The sequence below is a fragment of the Eublepharis macularius genome, chromosome 19 (genome assembly GCF_028583425.1).
Source record: "Eublepharis macularius isolate TG4126 chromosome 19, MPM_Emac_v1.0, whole genome shotgun sequence".
Taxonomy (NCBI): Eukaryota; Metazoa; Chordata; class Lepidosauria; order Squamata; family Eublepharidae; genus Eublepharis; species Eublepharis macularius.
Window position 1 is genome coordinate 17,575,701 of NC_072808.1, and position 20,876 is coordinate 17,596,576.

The 20,876-nt window shown below is 45.4% G+C and overlaps 1 protein-coding gene across 2 annotated transcripts; it reads right to left on the reverse strand.

The window, feature by feature from the left end:
• Positions 1-1,097: 1,097 nt before the first annotated feature.
• Positions 1,098-19,414, reverse strand: CDK20 (cyclin dependent kinase 20). Of its 2 annotated transcripts, none has more exons than XM_055003649.1 (9): positions 19,405-19,414; positions 18,503-18,585; positions 17,823-17,936; positions 8,929-9,117; positions 8,696-8,820; positions 8,085-8,147; positions 5,641-5,764; positions 5,363-5,518; positions 1,098-1,863 (listed from the first exon to the last, which is right to left on the reverse strand). In XM_055003649.1, exons 2-9 carry the CDS (start codon positions 18,575-18,577, stop codon positions 1,681-1,683), a joined length of 1,029 nt encoding a protein of 342 aa, XP_054859624.1. In that variant the 5' UTR covers positions 18,578-18,585; positions 19,405-19,414; the 3' UTR covers positions 1,098-1,680. The 2 variants fall into 2 exon arrangements, with proteins under 2 accessions (XP_054859624.1, XP_054859623.1); XM_055003648.1 differs by lacking the exon at positions 19,405-19,414 and adding an exon at positions 19,282-19,346.
• Between the last annotated feature and the right edge of the window lie 1,462 nt (positions 19,415-20,876).

Here is a 20,876-nt window from a genome sequence, read left to right on the forward strand (position 1 = left end):
TTGATTTGCTTCATTTATATCCTATATTTTGCATCAATGCACAATTTACATTGTTCTCCTCTCCTCTGTTTCCCTCCTCACAACAATCCTGTGAGGTAGGTTAAGCGGAGAGGGTGTGACCGGCCCACGGTCATCCAGCACACTTCCACGGCAGAGTGGGGATTCGGACCTGAGTCTCCCAGGTCATAACCAGACGCTCTAACCACTACACTGTACTGACTGAGAGGGTGCAATTGAGCCAAGCTCATACAGCTTGGCAGAATGGAGATCCAGACCAGGATTTCCCAATGCCTAGTCTGACAGTCTAACCCAGGGGTCACAAAATTGGCATTCACTGATGTCTTTCCTCACACCCACCAAGTGATTTTAGAAAGTGGGAGGGGACAGGTAAGATTTTTGCTCAGCAAGACTTCTGATTAGCCACTGGAGATTTGATTGGCCGTGTGGATTTTTTAAAATGCTGCTTCAGCAACCCCTGCCACCACAGCATGACCTTCACTGTGTGACTGAAGGGAAACTATGGCATCCGTTGTATGGCAGGCTCCGCCTCCTGTGGCAGCCATTTTGTGACTGGCTCCACCTCATGTGGCAGCCATTTTCTGGCTGCGCCCACCATGCTGTGTCAGAATTCCAAAAGTGCCCACAAGCTCAAAGAGGTTGGAGACCCTCTCCCCGCGCTCTAACCACTACACCACACCATGGTTTCACCAGCCATGTTTTCTTTTGAGAGTAGGGACATCACACAACGCTCAGCCCCTCCAAGTTTTCTCCCTTACTTCCATCCCTGCAAACATACCCTCTACCTCCTCACTTTTTAAAGACCAAGTGGAGTCCTACACAGTGCCCTGAATGGGAAACCAGAGGGGCAACTTTTGATAGAGCCCCCCCCCAGCATCCTTGGCTTCTTTGCACATGTTTACTGCCAAGCAAGCACCCCAGGAAGCCACGCTGCCCTCATTCAAAGCGCCCTACAAATACAATGTTTCTTCCAAAAAAGACACCAGCAACTTGGTTCAATCTTAATGAACTGTTTAATTATCAAACATTACAGCACTTCTGAATATCAGCAGAAGAGGGCAGAGAGCAGGGGACATGGCCCTGGAAGGAAAGGGCTACGGTGGTGGGAGAGGCCCCTAAAAGAAGCCCAGAGCCATAGGAACAGGGAACTTACTCTCCAAAACTACACAGGTTTGAACCAACGTTACAGAGCCAAAGGACAATGAAGGCTATTTGCACAATATTGGATTGTCCCCTTTCGCTGTGCAACAACAGTTGTTTGCAACTGTATTCTCCGGCGTGGACAAGACCATCCAGGACATAAATAGCAACACCGGCCAAGAGAGAGGCTTGTAGAATTCCATACTGGACAGACTTCCGGTGTCTTTAAGGGCTGCGTCAGTTTGAGCAGAAAAAGTTTCTCCTGCATAATGCTGCAGGGGAGAGAGAAACTGCACCGGCCCGAATTCTCCCTTTTAGCCAAGGGAACCTGCTCCCCATCATCTGCCTCAAAAACCTGGTTATGCTTACACACAGCATCGCCAGAAGACAAAATCCATTCAGAGGGTCCCGTAAGCCTCCCCCCTGTGCAGGTCCTACCCCCTCTCCTGACCTGAGACAGCCCAGGAATCAGGGCACTGCCAAGAGCAAAAGCCAGCCATGCAGGATCTCCAGCCTGCCCCCTCAGAAGTCCATCAGGTAAGGCGCTATGAGCTCCCGGTCCACCAGGGCCTCTTCTAGGGGCTGCTCGACATGGAACTCCCGCTGGTGCTGTGGACAAGTCTTTTTCCCCCCACGCTGGGGGATGGGCAGCTCGGAGTGGTGGGCAGGCAGCGGCGGGGTGAAGAAGTAGGGGTGAAGCAGGGCCTGCGGGGGGAAAGCAAACCAGAGCTGCCCGAGTGGGTCAGGATAGCGGGCCTCTTGTTCAGTTTGCAGCAACAGACCGTCTGAGGGCCAGGGAAGTTTCCTTGAACCCTGAGCCATGTTCAAAACAAACACAGAAGAAATCGAAACACACAAACGCTTTTTTGCAAAATTTGTTGTTGTTGTTATATTTCTAATCCGCTCTCCCCAAAAACGGGCTCAGAGCGAAATACAACATATATAAAATACATAAGCATATTACTTTAAAACCAGATAAAAACATCAATAAATATACAATTCAATTTTTAAAAGACAGCAGCACATGTATTGCACAACCCAAACAGCAGTCCGTGGGGCCGGATGGCCAACTATTAGATGTTAGCAGAACAGGGGCTAAATCCCCCCATGGCAGGAGGCCGGTTTCACAGCCCACCCGCCTCAACCGCCATATGCCTGGCGGAACATCTCTGTCTTACAGGCCTGGCGGAAAGATAACAATTTCTGCTAAACCCGGGTCTCCACAGACAGAGAGTTCCACCAGGTGGGAGCCAAGGCTGAGAAGGCCCTGGTCCTGGTTGAGGCAAAGCAGATCTCTTTGGGGCCGGGGACAACCAAAAGACGTTTGTCCATTGATCTAAGAGTGCTTTACTGAGAAGAGGGGTGTGAGAAGAAAAGGGAAGCTTATCTCTTTCCTCTCCTATCATTTTCCCATAGGAAAAGCCATCCCCAGAGCTGCATTCACCCAGAACTAAAGGGGGATTGAGGGCCAAGCTACAAGTGACGAATGACACTTGAACAGCAAGTGTATTTCTCCCTGTTCACTTGCCCTCCACTCAATCCACTTGCTGTTCAAGTGTCATTTGTCACTTGTAGCTTGGCCCTAAGGTGTACTTCATAAGCTTTTCCGGGAGGGGGGGGAGTAAAAGTGGCTGGGGGATTTTTGCAGCTGGGGAGAAAAGGGTTAACATTTGCCCTAACTCTCCCCTGCAAGCTTTCCTCTTTAACAAAGTAGTCCTGGCCAGCTAAATTTGTACAGGGACATTATTTAAAAGCAACTGCGAGGAAATCGTAGTTGTATTGACCTCCCTGCCCCTGCAAGTGCACAGCGTTCAGAAGGCGCCTGCATCTGTACACCTATGTGCAGTTGATTTGAATACAATCTACAACTCATTAAAAAAACACCCAAGCTAGCTCGCCACACTGTCTAAAAATAAAGTACCAATTAGAGGGCAATGCAGTGGAAATCCTAGAAAGTGGACGATTAGAGTAAAGATGTTTTGAAAAAAAGTGTTCCAGTTTGGAAGCAAAGGCGGAGCAAAATATCTGTGTGGAAGCAGCCCAGCGTAAGAGATCCTTCCACAGCCCCGGCAGATAATGGAAGAGAGTTCTGGATCATTAAAGCATAGCACAGAATTACTATACATTAAAAGATCAGGTTTAAGAAACAAATGATGAACTAGAAGGACAATAAGTGGCATTTTTAAAATCTCAACAGAACTTGCGGGCAAAGAAGTTTTCCCCTGGCACCTAAAGCTCAACAAACGGTACAGAGAAGTCCCTGTCTCCGGTTATTGCCCAACTTACCCCCTGGAAAGAGGGGGGCACAGAGAGCAGAACCCTCGAGGAAGATCTGAGCAAATGGGCAGGTTCATATGGCAGCAAGCAGCCCTTTAAACACCCGGTTCCAAACTTTTTAGGGCTTTAAAAGGTAAGACACAGCATTTTAAATTCCGCCAAGAAACTAACTGGCATATGCATGGAAGGAGAAGGGAGTCCATACACGTGTCTTGCATCTCATCTCTCTCTCTCACACCAAGGCAAGAGCTGTTCTTTACTTTTCACAGCCTCCATGCTTTCCACTTGTGTATTTAAACAAACAGTTGCCCAGTCTTTTCACTCCCTTCCTTGGGGTGCAGGAAGAACCCTGTCCCAGTAAATAGCGGAACCGCCTGTGATGCCCTCTGGTGGCCATTTGGGACACTGCAAGAACTCCCAAAGCCTTTCCATTCCTTTTGCATCAATAGCTTTCCAACCACAACAACCCTGTATTTCCAAACAGCAAAGGGTGGCTCCACCCAGCCACAGATCTTACCCATATTCCACGCGCACACACCGTCTCCTGCCGTCCTCTCTCAGCCTAGGAAAGATGACTAACAGCCATGTAGGCTTGGTGGGCTGCTATGAGGAGGAACTGTGCTTATAGGAGAGGTAGAAAGGGCAATTCCCACTCCTCGCTGCAACCCTCCCCCAAGTGGATGCACACAACCACACATCCCGGAGAACCCCGAGCCCGTGGATTTATGCTAACCCAAACATGGCCATGCCCAAGAAGCGACCAGCACTCCCTGCATGACCAAGTGCAGCCAACAGGGGGCTCCATAACCTGTTGTTTTTGCTGCTTGCTTGGAACTTCTACCTAAACAGCCAATGGGCTGCATTCAGTTTACTAAGCCACGGGTTGAGTAGGCCCCTCCCTCGCATATATTTACATTTAATTGATTTTAAGAGCATTTACCATTAAAATGTGCTGTGCCGCTTGCTTCTTGGAGCCCCACTGAGCTCTTCCCCCTGATATTTATTTATTTATTTATGTAGGTAGGTATTTATTGGGTTTATATCCAGCCCTCCCCATAAGAGAGCTCAGAGCGGGTCACAACATCATATTAACAGGAATTACAGCAATATATATAGAGCCCCGTGGCGCAGAGTGGTAAGCTGCCGTACTGCAGCCCAAGCTCTGCTCTGAGTTCGATCCTGGCAGAAGCCGGGTTCAGGTGGCTGGCTCAAGGATGACTCAGCCTTCCATCCTTCTGAGGTTGGTAAAATGGGTACCCAGTTTCCTGGGGGTAAAGTGTAGATGACTGGGGAAGGCAACCCCATAAACCACCCCGTAACAAAAGTCTGCCAAGAAAACGTCGTGATGCGATGTCCCCCCATGGGTCAGTAATGACACGGTGCATGCCCAGGGAACTACCTTTACCTTTACCTACAGCTATATATGCATGTATGTAGTGCCCTCAAGTCAGAGTTGAGTTCTGGCAACCCCTGGTGGGATTTTCATGGCAAGAAACTATCAGAGGTGGCTTGCCCTTGCCTGCCTTTGCAACCCTGGGCCGATTCCAGACGGCCCTCTGCAATCCGAAACGTTGCGCGTTATCACGCGTCGTCGCGCGGAAAACACGAAATATCGCGTTTTCTCGCGCTAGTTTTGTGCGACCTCGCGCAAAACTCGCGCAAGAAAATGCGATAGTTCACGTTTTCCACACGACGACGCGCGACAACACGCAACATTTCGGATTGCAGAGGGCCGTCTGGAATCGGCCCAGGTCTTCGCTGGAGGTCTCCCATCCAATTACTAACCAAGGCTTAGCTTCAGAGATATGATGAGATCAGGCTCACCCGGGCTATCCAGGTCAGGGCACAGAAATATAAATACCACAAAATACTGGCAGAGAAAGGCTAAAGACCTTGGTTTTTTCTCCCTCCATCCTGGGCTCCTTACCTGTGCTGCTCGCACCCGCTGCTTGGAAGGATAGACCAGGAACTGTTTCAAGAGCTGTACAGCTTGCGGGGAGGCATCTGGCACCACCTGCTCCAGGGGAATGGGCAGCTTCTCTTTGAATGAGATCTTCTTGTAATCAGGCAGTTCAACGCTCTCCTGTCCCAAGAACAAGATTGGGGTGGAAATCAGAAACCTTGGATCTCCAATCTTACCACCCCCAGATAAAAAACGGAAACTCTGTAGCAGTCCTTGTGAAAAACTATTGCTGTGAAACTCACCGGCCAGATCTTCTGGTTGGGTGTCCCAAGCACTCGGAGGACACAGCACAACTGCTCGATATCATTCACCCCGGGGAAGAGTGGGGAGTTGTTGAGAAGCTCAGCGAAGATGCAGCCTACAGCCCTGGAGAGAGGCAGAAGAGACGGTGAGTGGCAGAACCAGGAGGGGCAGAGGTCTCAGAATGGAGGTGGGGCATCTGAGCCACAGGATCTTACCAGCCCCTGCTTTTCAATAAACATCTTTGGGTTCAATGCTACAAGTTCATCTTCTTGTGAAACTTTATTCATTCCTTGTGGCTTCCCCCAAAGTGGATAGAATTCTTGGCTCTCTTTACAAAACTCCCCATTTCCCAGGATTTCTGTGCTGGGAGATTCAGCAAGCAAATGGGCTTTACATGGACTTCATTTGGGTAACTGCAGATACCCTCAAACAGGAGAAAAGTCATTGCTTCTATTAGCACTGAGGTTATGGGCAAGTCTAGGGCCGTTTCTGCATGTCCTTAAAGGGATGCCTCACTCACTGAACATGGGCGACATTTCCACTTCACTTCAGATGTCTACATTTTCAAAACGGTTGCCGAGCTGTTTAGCTTCCGTTTTTTTCGGTGCCTTTCCCGGAACAGCACTTTGCAGTGCCAGAAAAGGTGTCGAAAAAACAGCCGCCAAACCGACTGCAAACGTTTTGAAAACACAGACACCTGGAACGAAGGGAAAAAGCCACCCATGTTTGGTGAGTGGGCCGTCTCTTTAAGAATGTGCAGAAATGGCCTTGGTTACAAACTTTAACTTGCTTCACTATTGGGACCGCTGAATAATAGTGACAAATAACAAAAAACAAATCACGCTCTCAAAGCCACAAAGGTTTGTTGCAGAGAAGCCAATTTATGTTGATAATGTAAAGAGGTGGGAAGATGGTTGGGCATATCTTTGCCAGCTGAGTGACACTTGAGGCTGAACTTCTATTTCCTCCTTTGTTAGAGGAGTTGAAAACTCGTCCGAGACAGAGGATTTGTCATATATGCCTGTCTGCATATCTGCCATGAATGCATTCCGTATTATGTGCTAGTCCTCTGAGGGCATGAGAAGTTTCTTATTGATGTTAAGGCAGTAGGTTATCTTGCAAGTATTTACTTTCTCTTTCCCCGCTGCCTCCAGCAAGTGTCCTTGAAGGCGGGCTGCAGCCAGCTTGAAATGTATCTTTCTTGGGAACGGAGATGATTTCATTCTTTGTTCTGTCTAGCCTAAACCTAGCTTCTCCCTGACACGCCCCCCCTGGCTTCTTCGCGCCCAAAGCTTTAACGGTCCCTAACCAGGGCCGATTCCAGACGGCCCCCCGCCTCGCGAAACGTCGCGCGTCGTCACGCAGAAAACGCGAAATATCGCGCGAGAAAACGCGATATTTCGCGTTTTCTGCGCGACGTTTCGCAAGGCGGGGGGCCGTCTGGAATCGGCCCTGATGGCGGGAACCTTCCCTATAACTAACACTACCAACCCCCATCTACATCATTTCTGCCAATTCAGCTGTCTGAGCACCTTGAACTTGATGGATCTCTAATAAAGTTACTTCAACCAACACACTGGTATGTTTGCTGTGGAGAACTGGGGGATTCTACCTGCCAAGGACTGAGAGGATCTCCTTGCGAAGGAGGATGGCAGAGGACCTCTATGCCGGTCCTCTATGCCAGTGGAATGAGATTTGGGGGGGTTCAGGGATTTGTTACAGATATTTAAGCTTGACCAGAAACAAGAGCCTTTGCTTTTAGCCCCTAGCTTGCAGTCTGTGGCCCTTGGAGAACTGCACTGTCTATTTCTTTGGTTTGTTGGTCCAAATTCTATTCATGTCATTATTTTGTAAGTCACTTGGAGCCCCTGCGAGGGAGAAAAGCAAGGTAGAAATACTTTAAACCACTAGTACATGTTCCCTGAAGTGCTGGAAGTAATCCAAGCTGACCAATGTACTGGCATGAGCCCAGCTCTTGGAAACAATAAGGGGCCAAAGCATGGTGGATTGCCAGGAAGCCCAATTACGTGCTATAGCCCTCTTCTGCTTATTACAATTGCTTTAGGAGTCTCTGATCCGCTACTGCAAGTCCACTCAAAAATAGCTAGGACCCTGCCCTATGGGCCACCCAGAACACCCCACACGGGCTTGAAGAGCCCCTTCCCCTTCAGCATTGGTGAGATGCTGAACTGAATAATCTTGCACCAAGAGATGGACGTGCTGTCTCATTTGTCAGAAGGCAGGGATCTCTTCCGGGGAGAGGGAAAATGCAAAGAAGATTGTCATAAGCGATGAATGAAACTGGACCATGAAATATGGTAGCAGGAGGGTTACGTGAGTGATTCCCCTGAATTCTCTGCTAAGCATCCCAGCTGTGTTGGGGGGGGGATATCAGCTTCAAGAAGGAAGCTCTTATAGCAAACGGTAAGGCAAAAATACTCACCACAAATCCACGCCTTCATCGTATTTCCGAGCGCCATAGAGGAGCTCAGGGGCCCGATACCACCTAAGGGAAAAGATCACACATCGCGTCAAACCCTTCAAACCTTTAGCACCTACTGGGCTATAGCCAACGGGACCTTCACACATAAGAATCACACGGATCCTGGTCCCCTCCTGCTCTGATGCCACTAGACTTCAGAGCTGCCTTCTTTAGGAGAGAGCTCAGGAACCTCAGAATTGGGCCCTTTGGTGAAACCCTGGCTTGATTCTCCTTCTCCTGGCTCCCTTAATCATCATCATCATCATCATCATCATCATCATCATCATTATTATACCACCCTTCAGGGCAACTTAATACCCACTCAGATCAGTTTACAAAGTATGTTATTATATCCCCATAACAATCCCCCTGTGAGGTGGGTGAGGTTGAGAGAGCTCCAAAGAGCTGTGACTGACCCAAGGTCACCCAGCTGGCTTCAAGCGGAGGAGCGGGGAATCAAACCTGGCTCTCCAGATTAGAGTCCTGCCGCTCTTAACCACTGCATCAAACTGGCTCTTCCATCAGCTACCTGAGCAGTCCTGCCCCTCCTCCCCCCAGTCCATCTGATTCACCTGGTAGCCACTTGGTGGCTATACAACCTGTCTTCATCATCTCTAGTGAATATCCGGGCCAGACCAAAGTCAGCAATTTTCAGCTGCCCCGTGGAGCTGATCAGCAAATTGGCTGGTTTCAGGTCCTGAAAGAAAAGAGAGAGAGACGAAGATTCAGAGACAGATTCGGGGAAGGAGAAGAGCAACATGAGCAAATCAGAGCAGAAAAGCCTAGTGGTTGGAACAAGCCTCACCCGGTGCATGATGGAGTTGGCGTGGCAGAACTCCACCCCCTTAAGAAGCATAAGCATGTAGCTTTTCACTTGGGCATCGGCGAGGGGCTGTTCGGAGTTGCGGATCACTTCAGAAAGGTCTGAGAGCATGTACTCAAACACCAGCACAAACCCGGTGCCGTGAGGGAAGACATCCATCAGCTTTACTACCTGCAGAGAGGGAAGAAGCGGCCTGGCATCAGTCTTGGAGCCCCTCGGAATGGGACCAGGTCCCCACATGTAAGCCCTGCGCAATCTGGAGCTTAACATGGGCTGGCATTTCCCAAACATTCGGGGGAGAGGTCAGAACTCTGCAGTCAATTCACTCCTTGAGACGTCCAGGGAAAAGGAGTTCAGGTAGCAGGTCTGCAAAAATGCCCCCGTGTGAGACTTGAGAGAAGACGGAACTGGGCTGGACCCATTTCTCATTCTACTTTTCAAGACCTGCTTGCAAAGGAACTCTACGCTATTTCCCCCCTCCCCAACATAAAATCACATCAACAGTGAACAAGTTTATATTCTATTTTCCAGGTCTGGTGGCTTTACTAAGCAACGGGCTGCATTTCGGGGCTATTGTGCGCATTATTCAGAGGGCACCCCAGATTTGCCATCACGACCCCCGCAGGCCTCCCTCTGTTTCTCCTTCTCCTCCTGCCTCCTGGCCTCACGATCCCCCAACACAAGAGTTGCAGCCCACTTCTGCTCGCTGTTCCAAAAACTGCTGGGCTAGATGGATACGTGGTCTGAGCGGCAAAGACATCTTCATAGGCTAATAGGTCAATGAATCTCCCCCCAAATTTGCGTCTCTAAGGAGTTCTGTAAATTAGGTGCACGTGCTGAAGTCAACATTAGATGCTTATTATCATAATCCATGATTGTATTATGTAGATTTCAAGAGGGCCTACCCATATTTCCCCAGTCATGATCTAGATGGAGAAAGTCGTCGGTCCAATTTCCCTTCCTACTGACAACTAGTCCTTATTCCTGATGACACGACAGCCTTCCTCCAACTTAGTGGCTCTTCCTCTAACACAACAGCCACTCACATCGGAGAAAGGTTTCAAACTGGAGCCAAAAGGAAAAGTGGAGCATACCTATTTTAATTAATAAGTAAATCAGTAAATAAATAAACTTTGCTCAGTGGAGTGGTGATAACAGGGTAGGACCCGCCACTGTCGTTAACATAAGCCAAGGAAGAAGAGAAGTAATATCAGCTACATTTCAAAGGTGGATGAGAGCACTGTGTTGTACGTTTTATATACAGGAGAGGAGAGCGATGACTAAAGCACACAGTCTGGTCTTTTATGTGGAGCCCAGAGCTTAAGCATCTCAACTTTGGTTTTTAAAGTAAGTTGCTAGTCCTCAAATTCACAGAGAAAAGATCAGCACACACAGACAGCAGAGGAGTTTCCATTTATCTGAAGGACAGGCATCTTCCCTCACTGTATCTACCAACTGCTTCTTATTTATGTATTCTTATTTATAAGCCCAAGAGCCCCATGGTGCAGAGTGGTAAGCGGCAGTACTGCAGCCCAAGCTCTGCCCATGACCTGAATTCGATCCCAGAGGAAGCTGGGTTCAGGTAGCCAGCTCAAGGTTGACTCACCTTCCATCCTTCCGAGGTTGGTAAAATGAGTACTCAGTTTCCTGGGGATAAAGTGTGGGGATAAACTGGGGAAGGCAATGGCAAACCACCCCGTAAAAAGTCTGCCAAGAAGACTTCCGGTTTGGGATTCATGGAGGTCTAACGCAGCTCCAATCGCGGAGCTGACCGGATTGCCGTTTTAACCGGCCGGAGGGGTGAAAATAACCCGCGGCCGACTGCTCTCAGGCGGGGAGCAGGCAAAGAACGCTCAAGACCCTAGGGTGAGTTAGATCTCGGACGAGGGGGGGCTCTACACAAGGAGTCTCCCCCCTGATCCTTGAGGTCCCACCTTGCGACGGGTCGGCTATAATCTCTGCGGCAATCTTGGGGCCAATTCGGCTGGCATAAGACCTACATACCCAAGCTTCGATCGGGGAGGGAAGTCGAGAGGAGAATTTAAGATCGAAACAGCGATTACAACCCGAGAAAGTTGAAGAGAAGGTAAAGATCGCTATCTCTTGAAACGGGACAGATTGACAAAAACAGAGAGGAAAGAAAGTAGATTTTTAAACTGCAACAGACTAGAGAAAAGGAGGTGAAGACTCGGCAGGAGTTGTATTTTAAAAGAGACTAAGTTTAAAGAAGTTATTACAAAAATCGGACTATTGTTTTGAATACCTGTGGTTTTGGAGCTGTGGGTAAAAGATACCATCGCGAGACCTGCTGTGGGAAGACGGGAGACAGGAAGTGCGTAACAACAATAGAGTGGCTGGAGGGAAGCGGCCCTTGCCAAGGGACAGGAAGTGGGGAATCGCCATTTTTGAAAGTGGAAGGGTCGTGGCTTCAGCGGAAGAGGAAGTAGGCCATCTTGGATTAAAATAACATAGAGAAACCATAGAGAAAAGACGCCCGACATTTTGGATATAAAAAATTAATTTTGGCAAAGATTGGGACATTTGAAAAAAAGGAAAAAGTTTAATTATACGCCACGGAGCTGAGGAAGAGAGCAGATTCGTGGGAGCGAGCTAAAGCAAGCCCCACGATGTCGAAAAAAGAGTGGCAATCGGCAATAGAAAATTTGGACAAAAAACTTATAGACATGATGAAAGAACTTAAGGACACCAAATTGGAGCTTATTAAAGAGGTTAAAGAAGTTACACAGACAGTAAAGTCGGAGCTGTCAGAAGTGAAAAAAGGCGTGGAAACGATTAGCAGTGAATTACAAGGAACGAAACAGAGAGTCAAAACAGTAGAAGACGCGATGGAGAATTTAATAGAAACGCAACAAACAGAGATGAGATCGGTAAAGGGGAGGATGTCAGTTGCAGAAACTAAACACATGGAGAAGCAGCTTCGTTTTCGTGGTCTGCCAGAAGTTGAAGGGAAGTCAGCGCAAGAACAGATGACTGAGGTGTTGGCTGAATACCTGGGGAAGGAGGAGGAGGAAACTGTGGCTATCCTAGATGTGGCGTATCGTGTGAACTCGAGAATTGCAACCCAGAGGAAACTACCCAGGGATGTGATCGTGCAGTTTACAACTAGAAATATGAAAGAGATGATTGTGACAAAACAATTTCAAGACCCATTGGAGATCGATGGCAAGACGATTATCATAATGAAGGAATTGCCCAGATCAGTGTTATTGGACAGGAAAAAATATAGAGTGTTAATTCAGACTTTGAAGGACATGAACATTAGGTACAGATGGGAGTTACCGGAAGGAGTGTCCTTTGAGTTTGGAGGGGCAAAAAAGCGTATCAGATCTGAGCGCGAGATGGAGAGATTTATTAAGGACAATGAAAAAGACTTACCAACAAAACCATGAATATGGAGTGTAAAGTATTATCTTGGAATGTAAATGGACTAAACTCACCGAATAAGAGAAAAAATATTTTTCATTGGCTACTAAAACAAAAATGTGATATTGTTTGTTTGCAGGAGACCCATATTAGAAAACAGGATGTAAAATATTTAAAATCTGGAAAACTGGGCAAAGAATTTGTAGCGGCTTCCAACAAGAAAAAAAGAGGCGTGGTGTTGTATATAAAAGAGGAGCTGCAGCCAAAATTTGTTATGAGAGATGTGGAAGCTAGATTCGTAGCAGTGGAATGTAACTGGAACTTAAAGAGAGTGTTGGTAGTCGGACTTTATGCACCTAACGGTGCAAAAGAAAGTTTCTTTGAGGACTTAAGGAAGTATTTAGACGATTTTGTATACGACCAGATAATTCTTGCTGGAGATTTCAATGGAGTGACAGATTTGGAACTAGACAAAAAGACTACAAAAGCACAAAAGAAAAGAGGATTATTGCCAAAGACCTTTTTTGAGTTGATTCAACAAGAGACTCTCGAAGACGTATGGAGGAGAGAATATCCTAAAACCAGACAGTTTACTTTTTATTCTGCAAGGCATCTTACATTATCAAGAATTGATATGATCTGGGCCTCAAAGGACTTAGCGTTATGGACTAAGGAGGTAGAAATAATGCCGATGGTAGGCTCAGATCACAACCCAATTATGTGGAAATTTGGAAAAAGGAGAAAAAGGAAAGCCTGGAGAATAAATGAGGACTTGTTACAGGAAAGTGAGAATATGGAAACATTGAGAAGAGAGACTAAGTTTTTTATACAATACAATATGAATAAAGAAGTACCAACCAATAAAGTTTGGGATGCGTACAAGGCGGTTGTAAGGGGCATACTAATGGACTTAAATGGCAGAGCAAGAAAAAAGAAAGAGGAGAAAAGACAAGAGATTGAGGAGAAAATAAAAGCCAAAGAAGCACAGTTAAAAAAGAGACCAGGGAAAAAGAAAATATATCAGGAAATTAAAATTCTTCAAGAACAGCTAATAGCAATGAGTAATAAAGAATTGGAGTGGAACCTTAAAAGACTGAATCAAAAAGCGTTTGAGGGTGCTAATAAACCTGGGAAATATTTGGCATGGCAATTGAAGAAGAAAAGGGAAAAGAAAATAATAAATAAAATCTGTGAAGAAGATAAAACGTACTTGGAGCAGACTACCATTAGTAGAGCCTTCTATAAATTTTATGCTAAGCTGTATAAGAAAAAAGAAGTAAACAAAGAATCAATAGCATCATATCTGGAGAAAACTAAACTTCCAGAAATCTCGGAAGCTTGGAGAAATAAGTTGAACAGTGAAGTAACTGACGAGGAAATAAGCAAGGCAATACAATCCGCAAATTTAGGAAAGGCGCCAGGGCCAGATGGACTTACGGCTAAATTTTATAAGACAATGGCCAATGAACTGGCACCACTCCTAAAAGAAGTGATGAATGGAGTTTTTAGGGATCAAAGGATTCCAGATACTTGGAGTGAAGCGAATATATCATTGATCCCAAAAGAGGGCCAAGACCTGACCAACGTGAAAAATTACAGACCTATATCACTACTTAACAATGACTATAAAATTTTTGCGAAGATATTGGCGGAGAGATTGAAGGGGTGGCTCTCGGAAGTCATAGAGGAGGAACAAGCAGGCTTTTTGCCAGACAGACAAATAAGAGACAATTTAAGGACAGTGATCAATGCTATTGAATACTATGATAAGCGTTGTGACAAAGAGGTTGGTTTCTTCTTTGTAGACGCTGAAAAAGCGTTTGATAATTTAAACTGGGACTTTATGTTTGCCACTATGGAAAAGCTGCAATTGGGAGAAAGATTCGTCAGAGCAATTAAGGAAATTTATAGAGACCAGACTGCAGCAATTGTAGTGAATGATGAACTGACCAAGAAATTGACGATTAGTAAAGGAACAAGACAAGGTTGCCCGTTATCTCCATTGTTGTTCATTTTAGTATTGGAGATTCTGATGATACAAATCCGACAAGATGAGGAAATACGAGGAATAAAAATAAAGGACTATTCATATAAGGTCAGAGCATTTGCAGATGACATAATGTTAATAGTAGAAGACCCATTGGAGAACATGCCAAAAGTGATAGATAAGATCAAGGAGTTTGGAGACTTGGCAGGTTTCTTCATTAATAAAAAGAAGTCAAAGATATTATGTAAAAACATGACTAAGCAGAAACAACAATTGTTAATGGAAATAACGGATTGTGAAGTAACGAGTAAGGTGAAATACTTGGGAGTTGAGCTGACTGCAAAAAATATTGATCTATTCAAGAATAATTATGAAAAGTTATGGACTCAGATAGAGAGAGACTTGATTAAATGGAATAGATTGAACCTGTCATGGTTGGGCAGGATTGCAGCAGTTAAGATGAATGTGTTACCAAGAGTAATGTTTCTGTTACAGACAATACCAATCATCAGAGACTCGAAACAATTTGAAAAATGGCAGAGGAAAATATCAGATTTTGTTTGGGCAGGCAAGAAGCCTCGAGTGAAAGTAAAAGTTTTACAAGATGCAAAGGAGAGAGGCGGAATGCAACTGCCCAATCTGAGACTTTACCACGATGCAATCTGCCTAGTTTGGCTAAAAGAGTGGATGACGTTAAAGAATAAGAAACTATTAGCCCTAGAGGGATATAAAAAATTTTTTGGATGGCACGCATACCTATGGCACGACAAAGTGAAGGTCAACTCGATGTTCCTGCATCATTTTGTAAGGAGAAGTTTATATACAATCTGGAAGAAGTACAGAACTTACCTACAAGAAGGAACTCCCTTGTGGGTGGTTCCGTATGAGGTGATAGACCCGAGAGCTGTTGATAATGAACAACAATGTTTAACATACAAAGATATAACTAAAATTGAAGTATCTAAACTTAGAATAAAGACGCAAGAGGAACTATCACCTAACTATGATTGGTTCCAGTATAGACAGATCAGAGACTTATACAACTCGGACTCTACAAAAGGGGGCATACGAACAGAGAACTCGGAACTAGAGCAGACCCTTCTTAAAGAAGACAAGAAAAGAATATCCAAGGTATATCAAGTACTGTTGAAATGGTATACTGAGGATGAGATAGTTAAAACACAGATGGTGAAATGGGCTATAAATTTCAATAAAGAAATAACAATGGAGGCATGGGAATACTTGTGGAAAACTACAATGAAGACAACGACATGTACTAATATTAAAGAGAATATTTACAAAATGATCTATCGTTGGTACATGACACCAAAGAAGATTGCGCTAGGGAACTTGAATACTTCTAATAAGTGCTGGAAATGTAAGAAACATGAGGGCTCCCTCTACCATATGTGGTGGTCGTGTGAGGTAGCTAGGCAGTTCTGGGGGGAAATAATAAGAGAAATGAGTGAAATTTTACAGTTTCAAATAAATAAGAACCCAGAACTCCTGCTGCTAAACTTGGGAATGGAGGGAATTCCAGCCCATCATAGGACGTTGATTTTTTATATGACTGCAGCAGCTAGACTTTTGTATGCGCAGAAATGGAAAGTACAAGAAGTGCCAACTATGGAAGATTGGATCTACAAATTGCTGTACATGGCTGAAATGGACAAGATGACAAGAAAACTGAGAGATCTGGACTCAGGGCAGTTTAACACAGACTGGGAGAAGCTGAAACAATATCTGGAGAAGAAATGGGAGGTGGGAGGAAAACTGTGGCAGTTTGAGAACTATTGAAGTATAACAAAAGTATAAAAGAGAGGGGTGACTTTACCGGGGGAGGAAGAGAAATGAATTCATAAGCAGTTAGATTAATTGATTGAGATATATATAGATATGTATAGGTTAATTGATAGAGAATAACTAATGATAAGGTTTAAATATGAGAATTGACTAACTAACAATATTTTCTTTCTTTGACAAGATTTATATGCACCAAACTGAATGTATAGAAGAGTTAAATTGATTGACTATCTGAGGAGTTACATAGAATTACTATAAAAAGATGAAATGAGCAATATATAGAGAACAAATCAAATTGTTTGATTTAAATGTGGGAAATTTTTATGGTTTATGATATATAGGTTTATATAGAAATATTCAAAACTGGAAAATGGGATAAATTGTTTATCTAAAGACGTATAGTTTGGGTGTATAATAAGTAAAGGAGTTAAAAGATGTACTGCTTAATATAATGGAGAATGTATATCTGTTTTAGACAGAAGAATTTAATAGAAGTAAGGGAAAAGGGACAGAGGGTGGGAAAGCTGTTGGAAGTCAACAAAAGGGGGGGAAAGGGAGGGGGTTAGAAGCGAAAAATTAGGGGAAAATTGACTGTAATGTAATGTAAAAATAAAAATGTTCTAACCCAATAAAAAATTTTTCAAAAAAAAAAAAAAAAGTCTGCCAAGAAAACGCCGCGATGCGACGTCCTCCCATGGGTCAGTAAGGACTCGGTGCTTGCACAGGGGACTACTTTTACCTACCTGTTTATAAGCCCACCTTTCCCCATTGCTTAAAATGACTTCCAAACATACAATAACCCCCCTAAAGAAAAACCTTCCTCTCCTATAAAATAAAAGCCCCGTGGTGCAGAGTGGTAAGTGGCAGTACACAGGGGGACTACCTTTACCTTTTTACCTCCTATAAAACGCCCGCAGCATATGCAACCTCCCCTTAATTCTCCCTTCTTTTAAACACCTGCTCCTAGTCACTTAATTTTTCTTTGCCAAGCCTGGGCAAAATTCCATAGAATGCAAGAATGGACTATCAATGAAAAGCCCCCGGGTGAAGCCATTTCATGCAGACGTGTGCACGTACACAGCTATTCCCCACCCCCACCCCGTGCCACCTGCCAGCTGATAGTTTAAAGGGACCTGCCGCTTGCAAGCCACAGGAAAAGTTTATATGGCCATTTCCCTGGGGAATTGGCCATTTAAACTGCCCCTTTATGACCCAAACGAACCAGTAGACCAGTTCATGGAAGTTCGTGGAAACAAGCTTCAACAAACCACTGGTTCGCGGACCACAAACCGGCCTGGTTCGTGCATTTTTTTGGGTCGTAATTCGATTTGTGCCCATCTTTAGTCCCAGCTGGCAAGGGCGCAAGGTTATGTATGTATGTATGTATGTCATGTATGCCCTGCCTTTCTCTCCAATGGGGATCCAAAGCAGCTTTCCTCCATTTTTACCCTGATAACAACCCTGCGAGGTAGGTTAGGCTGAGAGTGTGTGATACCTGAGGTCACCCATCAAGCTTCCATGGGAGAACAGAGATTTGAACCTGGGCCTCCCAGATAGCAGCCTGACACTCTAACCACCCCACTGGCTGTTCTGTAATTCAATGTTTTTTCCAATGCTTCCAGAAAGCCTTAACCCAGCCACATCTTTCCCTCTTTACATTTAACTCATTGCATGATACAAACATGGTTGAAAGACTACTCACATGTTGATTTTCCTCAATCTCCTGCAAGGCTTTGATCTCTCGCAGGGCTTGGTTCGGTATACCGTCCTTTGGCTTGTGGAGAGCCACTTTCTTGAGGGCAACCGTCTCACCCGTCTACGGAGAACACAAGCACAGAGGAAATCGGGCACAGGAGCTCTTATATTCCACTCCACTGCTTCAACCATTTCACCATCCAGAATCTGAGACAGAAACTGGGAGATATATTGTCGAAGGCTTTCACGGCCGGAGAATGATGGTTGTTGTGGATTTTCCGGGCTGTATAGCCATAGTCTTGGCATTGTAGTTCCTGACGTTTCGCCAGCAGCTGTGGCTGGCATCTTCAGAGGTGTAGCACCAAAAGACAGAAATCTCTCAGTGTCAATGTGTGGAGAAAATGTTAGCAGGTAATTTATATCTACTCAGGAAGGTGGGTTTGGGCTGAGTCATCCTGTAAGCGTTTCCCAGGTTGTGGAATGCTAACGGAGGGAAGCTTCCATTGACACTGAGAGATCTCTGTCTTTTGGTGCTACACCTCTGAAGATGCCAGCCACAGCTGCTGGCAAAACGTCAGGAACTACAATGCCAAGACCACGGCAATACAGCCCGGAAAATCCACAACAACCATAGAAACTGGGAGCTTTCAGTCCCAGCTGCTGATAGGCAAGAGGCATTCCACTCACCTCAATGTTCTTGGCTTTGAAGACAATGCCATGAGCCCCCTCTCCGATGCGGCCCAAGATGCTATATTGGTCCATGGTAACCCCTGCAGGTAGAAGCCGGGAAATAAATCACACCACGGCATCTGTGGCATCTCTCAGCGCACAGCCTTACGGAACAACAGTACTGAACACGCAACTTTGTAATCCAGATTCTCTCCTAAAGATGCAGATTTCTATTTACTTATTTGTGTTATTTATAGTCCGCCTTTCTCACCGAGACGAAAAGCGGATTGCACAGTGTGAGTCAATACAGTCCATTTCAAAGACAATTCAATAAACAAAGTAATAGGGTATATAAATGCAAATCTGCAAAGATTTAAAACCAGCAGAAATCCCATACAGACTTGAAGAAATGCTGAAATGGAGCATAAGCAATTCTAAGACGGACTTATTAAACAACGTAGAAACGACATGTTGTTTGCACTACAGCTTTAATTCAGTTTCAACACTGTTCAACTGCAAAGGAACGGTAGCACCATGAAAAAATACAAGCAACAACTTCACAAAATCAGAATTGGGGGGACCCCTTTCTCAAGCCAGTTAATTTCCAAGTGACGCATTTCTCCGTCACCCACATGGGAACAGGAAGTCTGACATCTGTTGAATTTCTACCTACTATGCCACTGTTAAAGAATCTCCGAAAGAGGGAGATGGTGGCAAAATTAGCAGGAATTGTTAAAGGGTGATCTCCATCTCTACTTAAACACAAATCCCAACCAGCTGAATTCTGGGAAACTCACACTAAGCGCATGCTTTGAAATGAACCCCATGCACGGCTTTATCCCAGCCCCCCTGGCTCCCTCTGGCAAGCCTACACCACACAGTACAATACATTTGCACACAGTAAATACAGAATGCAATACATTTGCTACCGTCTCCCCATCATGCAATGTTCTTGGAGTCCCTCCTCCACTTTCTGGGACCAAGGGGTTGCTGCTTCCATGTTCTCTAGAGACACGTCAGGTTCTCAGTTGCAGCAATTGGCTCTTCCATGTACAGGTTGGACATACTGGGCGCTTCCATCAAGTAAAACTGGCAGGGTTCAGAGAAGTTCCCTTGCATTGCTGAGGTTTGCCATAATCGCATTCTCTATTCCAAGAGCAGTTGGATAAAGAATAGCCATTTTTCCTAGACTGAGGGCTTTGTATCATTCCAGAATGAGGGCTTTGTATCTTTCCAGAAAGTTTAACAGATCCAGAGGCGTTAGCCGTGTTAGTCCGTAACGGCAAAATAATAAAAAGTCCAGTAGCACCTTTAAGACTAATCAACTTTATTGTCACATAAGCTTTCGAGAACCACAGCTCTCTTCATCAGATGCATCTGACGAAGAGAGCTGTGGTTCACGAAAGCTTATGCTACAAGGCTGTTTAATGGCTTTTTATACTGATAATTTTTTGTGGTCTGTTCCTTATGATTTTATTGTATTTGTTAGCAGTGTGCGAGCTGCTGCAAAACACGGCTGGCATATACATTTATAAATCAGAGGTGGCATATACATTTTCTGAATAGCTGGGTCGCTATGCTTTTAAATGCCCTGCAGCCAGCAAAAATTCAAGCATTGCAAATTCCATGAGCCCACTTGGTGTCACTGTTAGAGGTACAGTTGCCAGGTCCTGGTTGGAAAATTCCTGGAGATTTGGGGGGTGGAGCCTAGAGAAGGCGGGGTTTGGGGAGGGGAAGGGCCTCAGTGGGGTATAATGCCATAAAGCCCACCCTTCAGAGCAGCCATTTTCTCCAGGGGAACAGATTCTTGTTGCCTGGAGATCAGTTGTAATTCCGGGAGATCTCCAGCTACCACCTGGAGGCTGGGAACCCTAGTAGAGGGTTTGAACCTTGGAGGAAACCCAAGTTCAAATCTCCATCCTGCCATGGAGCTTTTTGATGGGGGGTAGCCAGTCATTCTGTCTCAGCCTACCCTACCTCACAAGATCGTTGTGAGGGTAAAATGGAAGAGGGGAGACCAACGGACACCATCCTGAGTGAATTGGAGGGATCATAGAATCCTATTGCTGGAAGGGGCCTTATAGACCATCTAGTCCAACCCCCTGCCCAATGCAGGAACAGCCTAAAGGGTCCCCCCTCAAGTATTCATCCAGCCACTCCTTGAAGACTGCCAATGAGGGGGAACCCACCACAGCTCTAGACGGCCGATTCCACTGCTGAATTACTCTTAACATGAAGAGGTTCTTCCTAACATCCAGCTGGCACCGTCCCCTCTGTAGTTTAAACCCACTGTTTTGAGTCCTCTCCTCTGTTGCCAACTAGAACAGCTCCCTTTTAAACACTTCAGAGTAATCCTGTCTCCCCTCAACCTCCTTTTCTCCCAACTGAACAT

Coding starts and splice junctions, on each gene's coding strand:
- CDK20 (XM_055003649.1), bottom strand. CDS start 18,577: ATGGACCAATATAGCATCTTGGGCCGCATCGGAGAGGGGGCTCATGGC. Junction 8,821..8,928: donor CCAACTCCATCATGCACCGG/GTGAGGCTTGTT, acceptor CTTTTCTTTCAG/GACCTGAAACCAGCCAATTT. Junction 1,864..5,362: donor AGCGGGTGCGAGCAGCACAG/GTAAGGAGCCCA, acceptor TTCCCCCCGCAG/GCCCTGCTTCACCCCTACTT.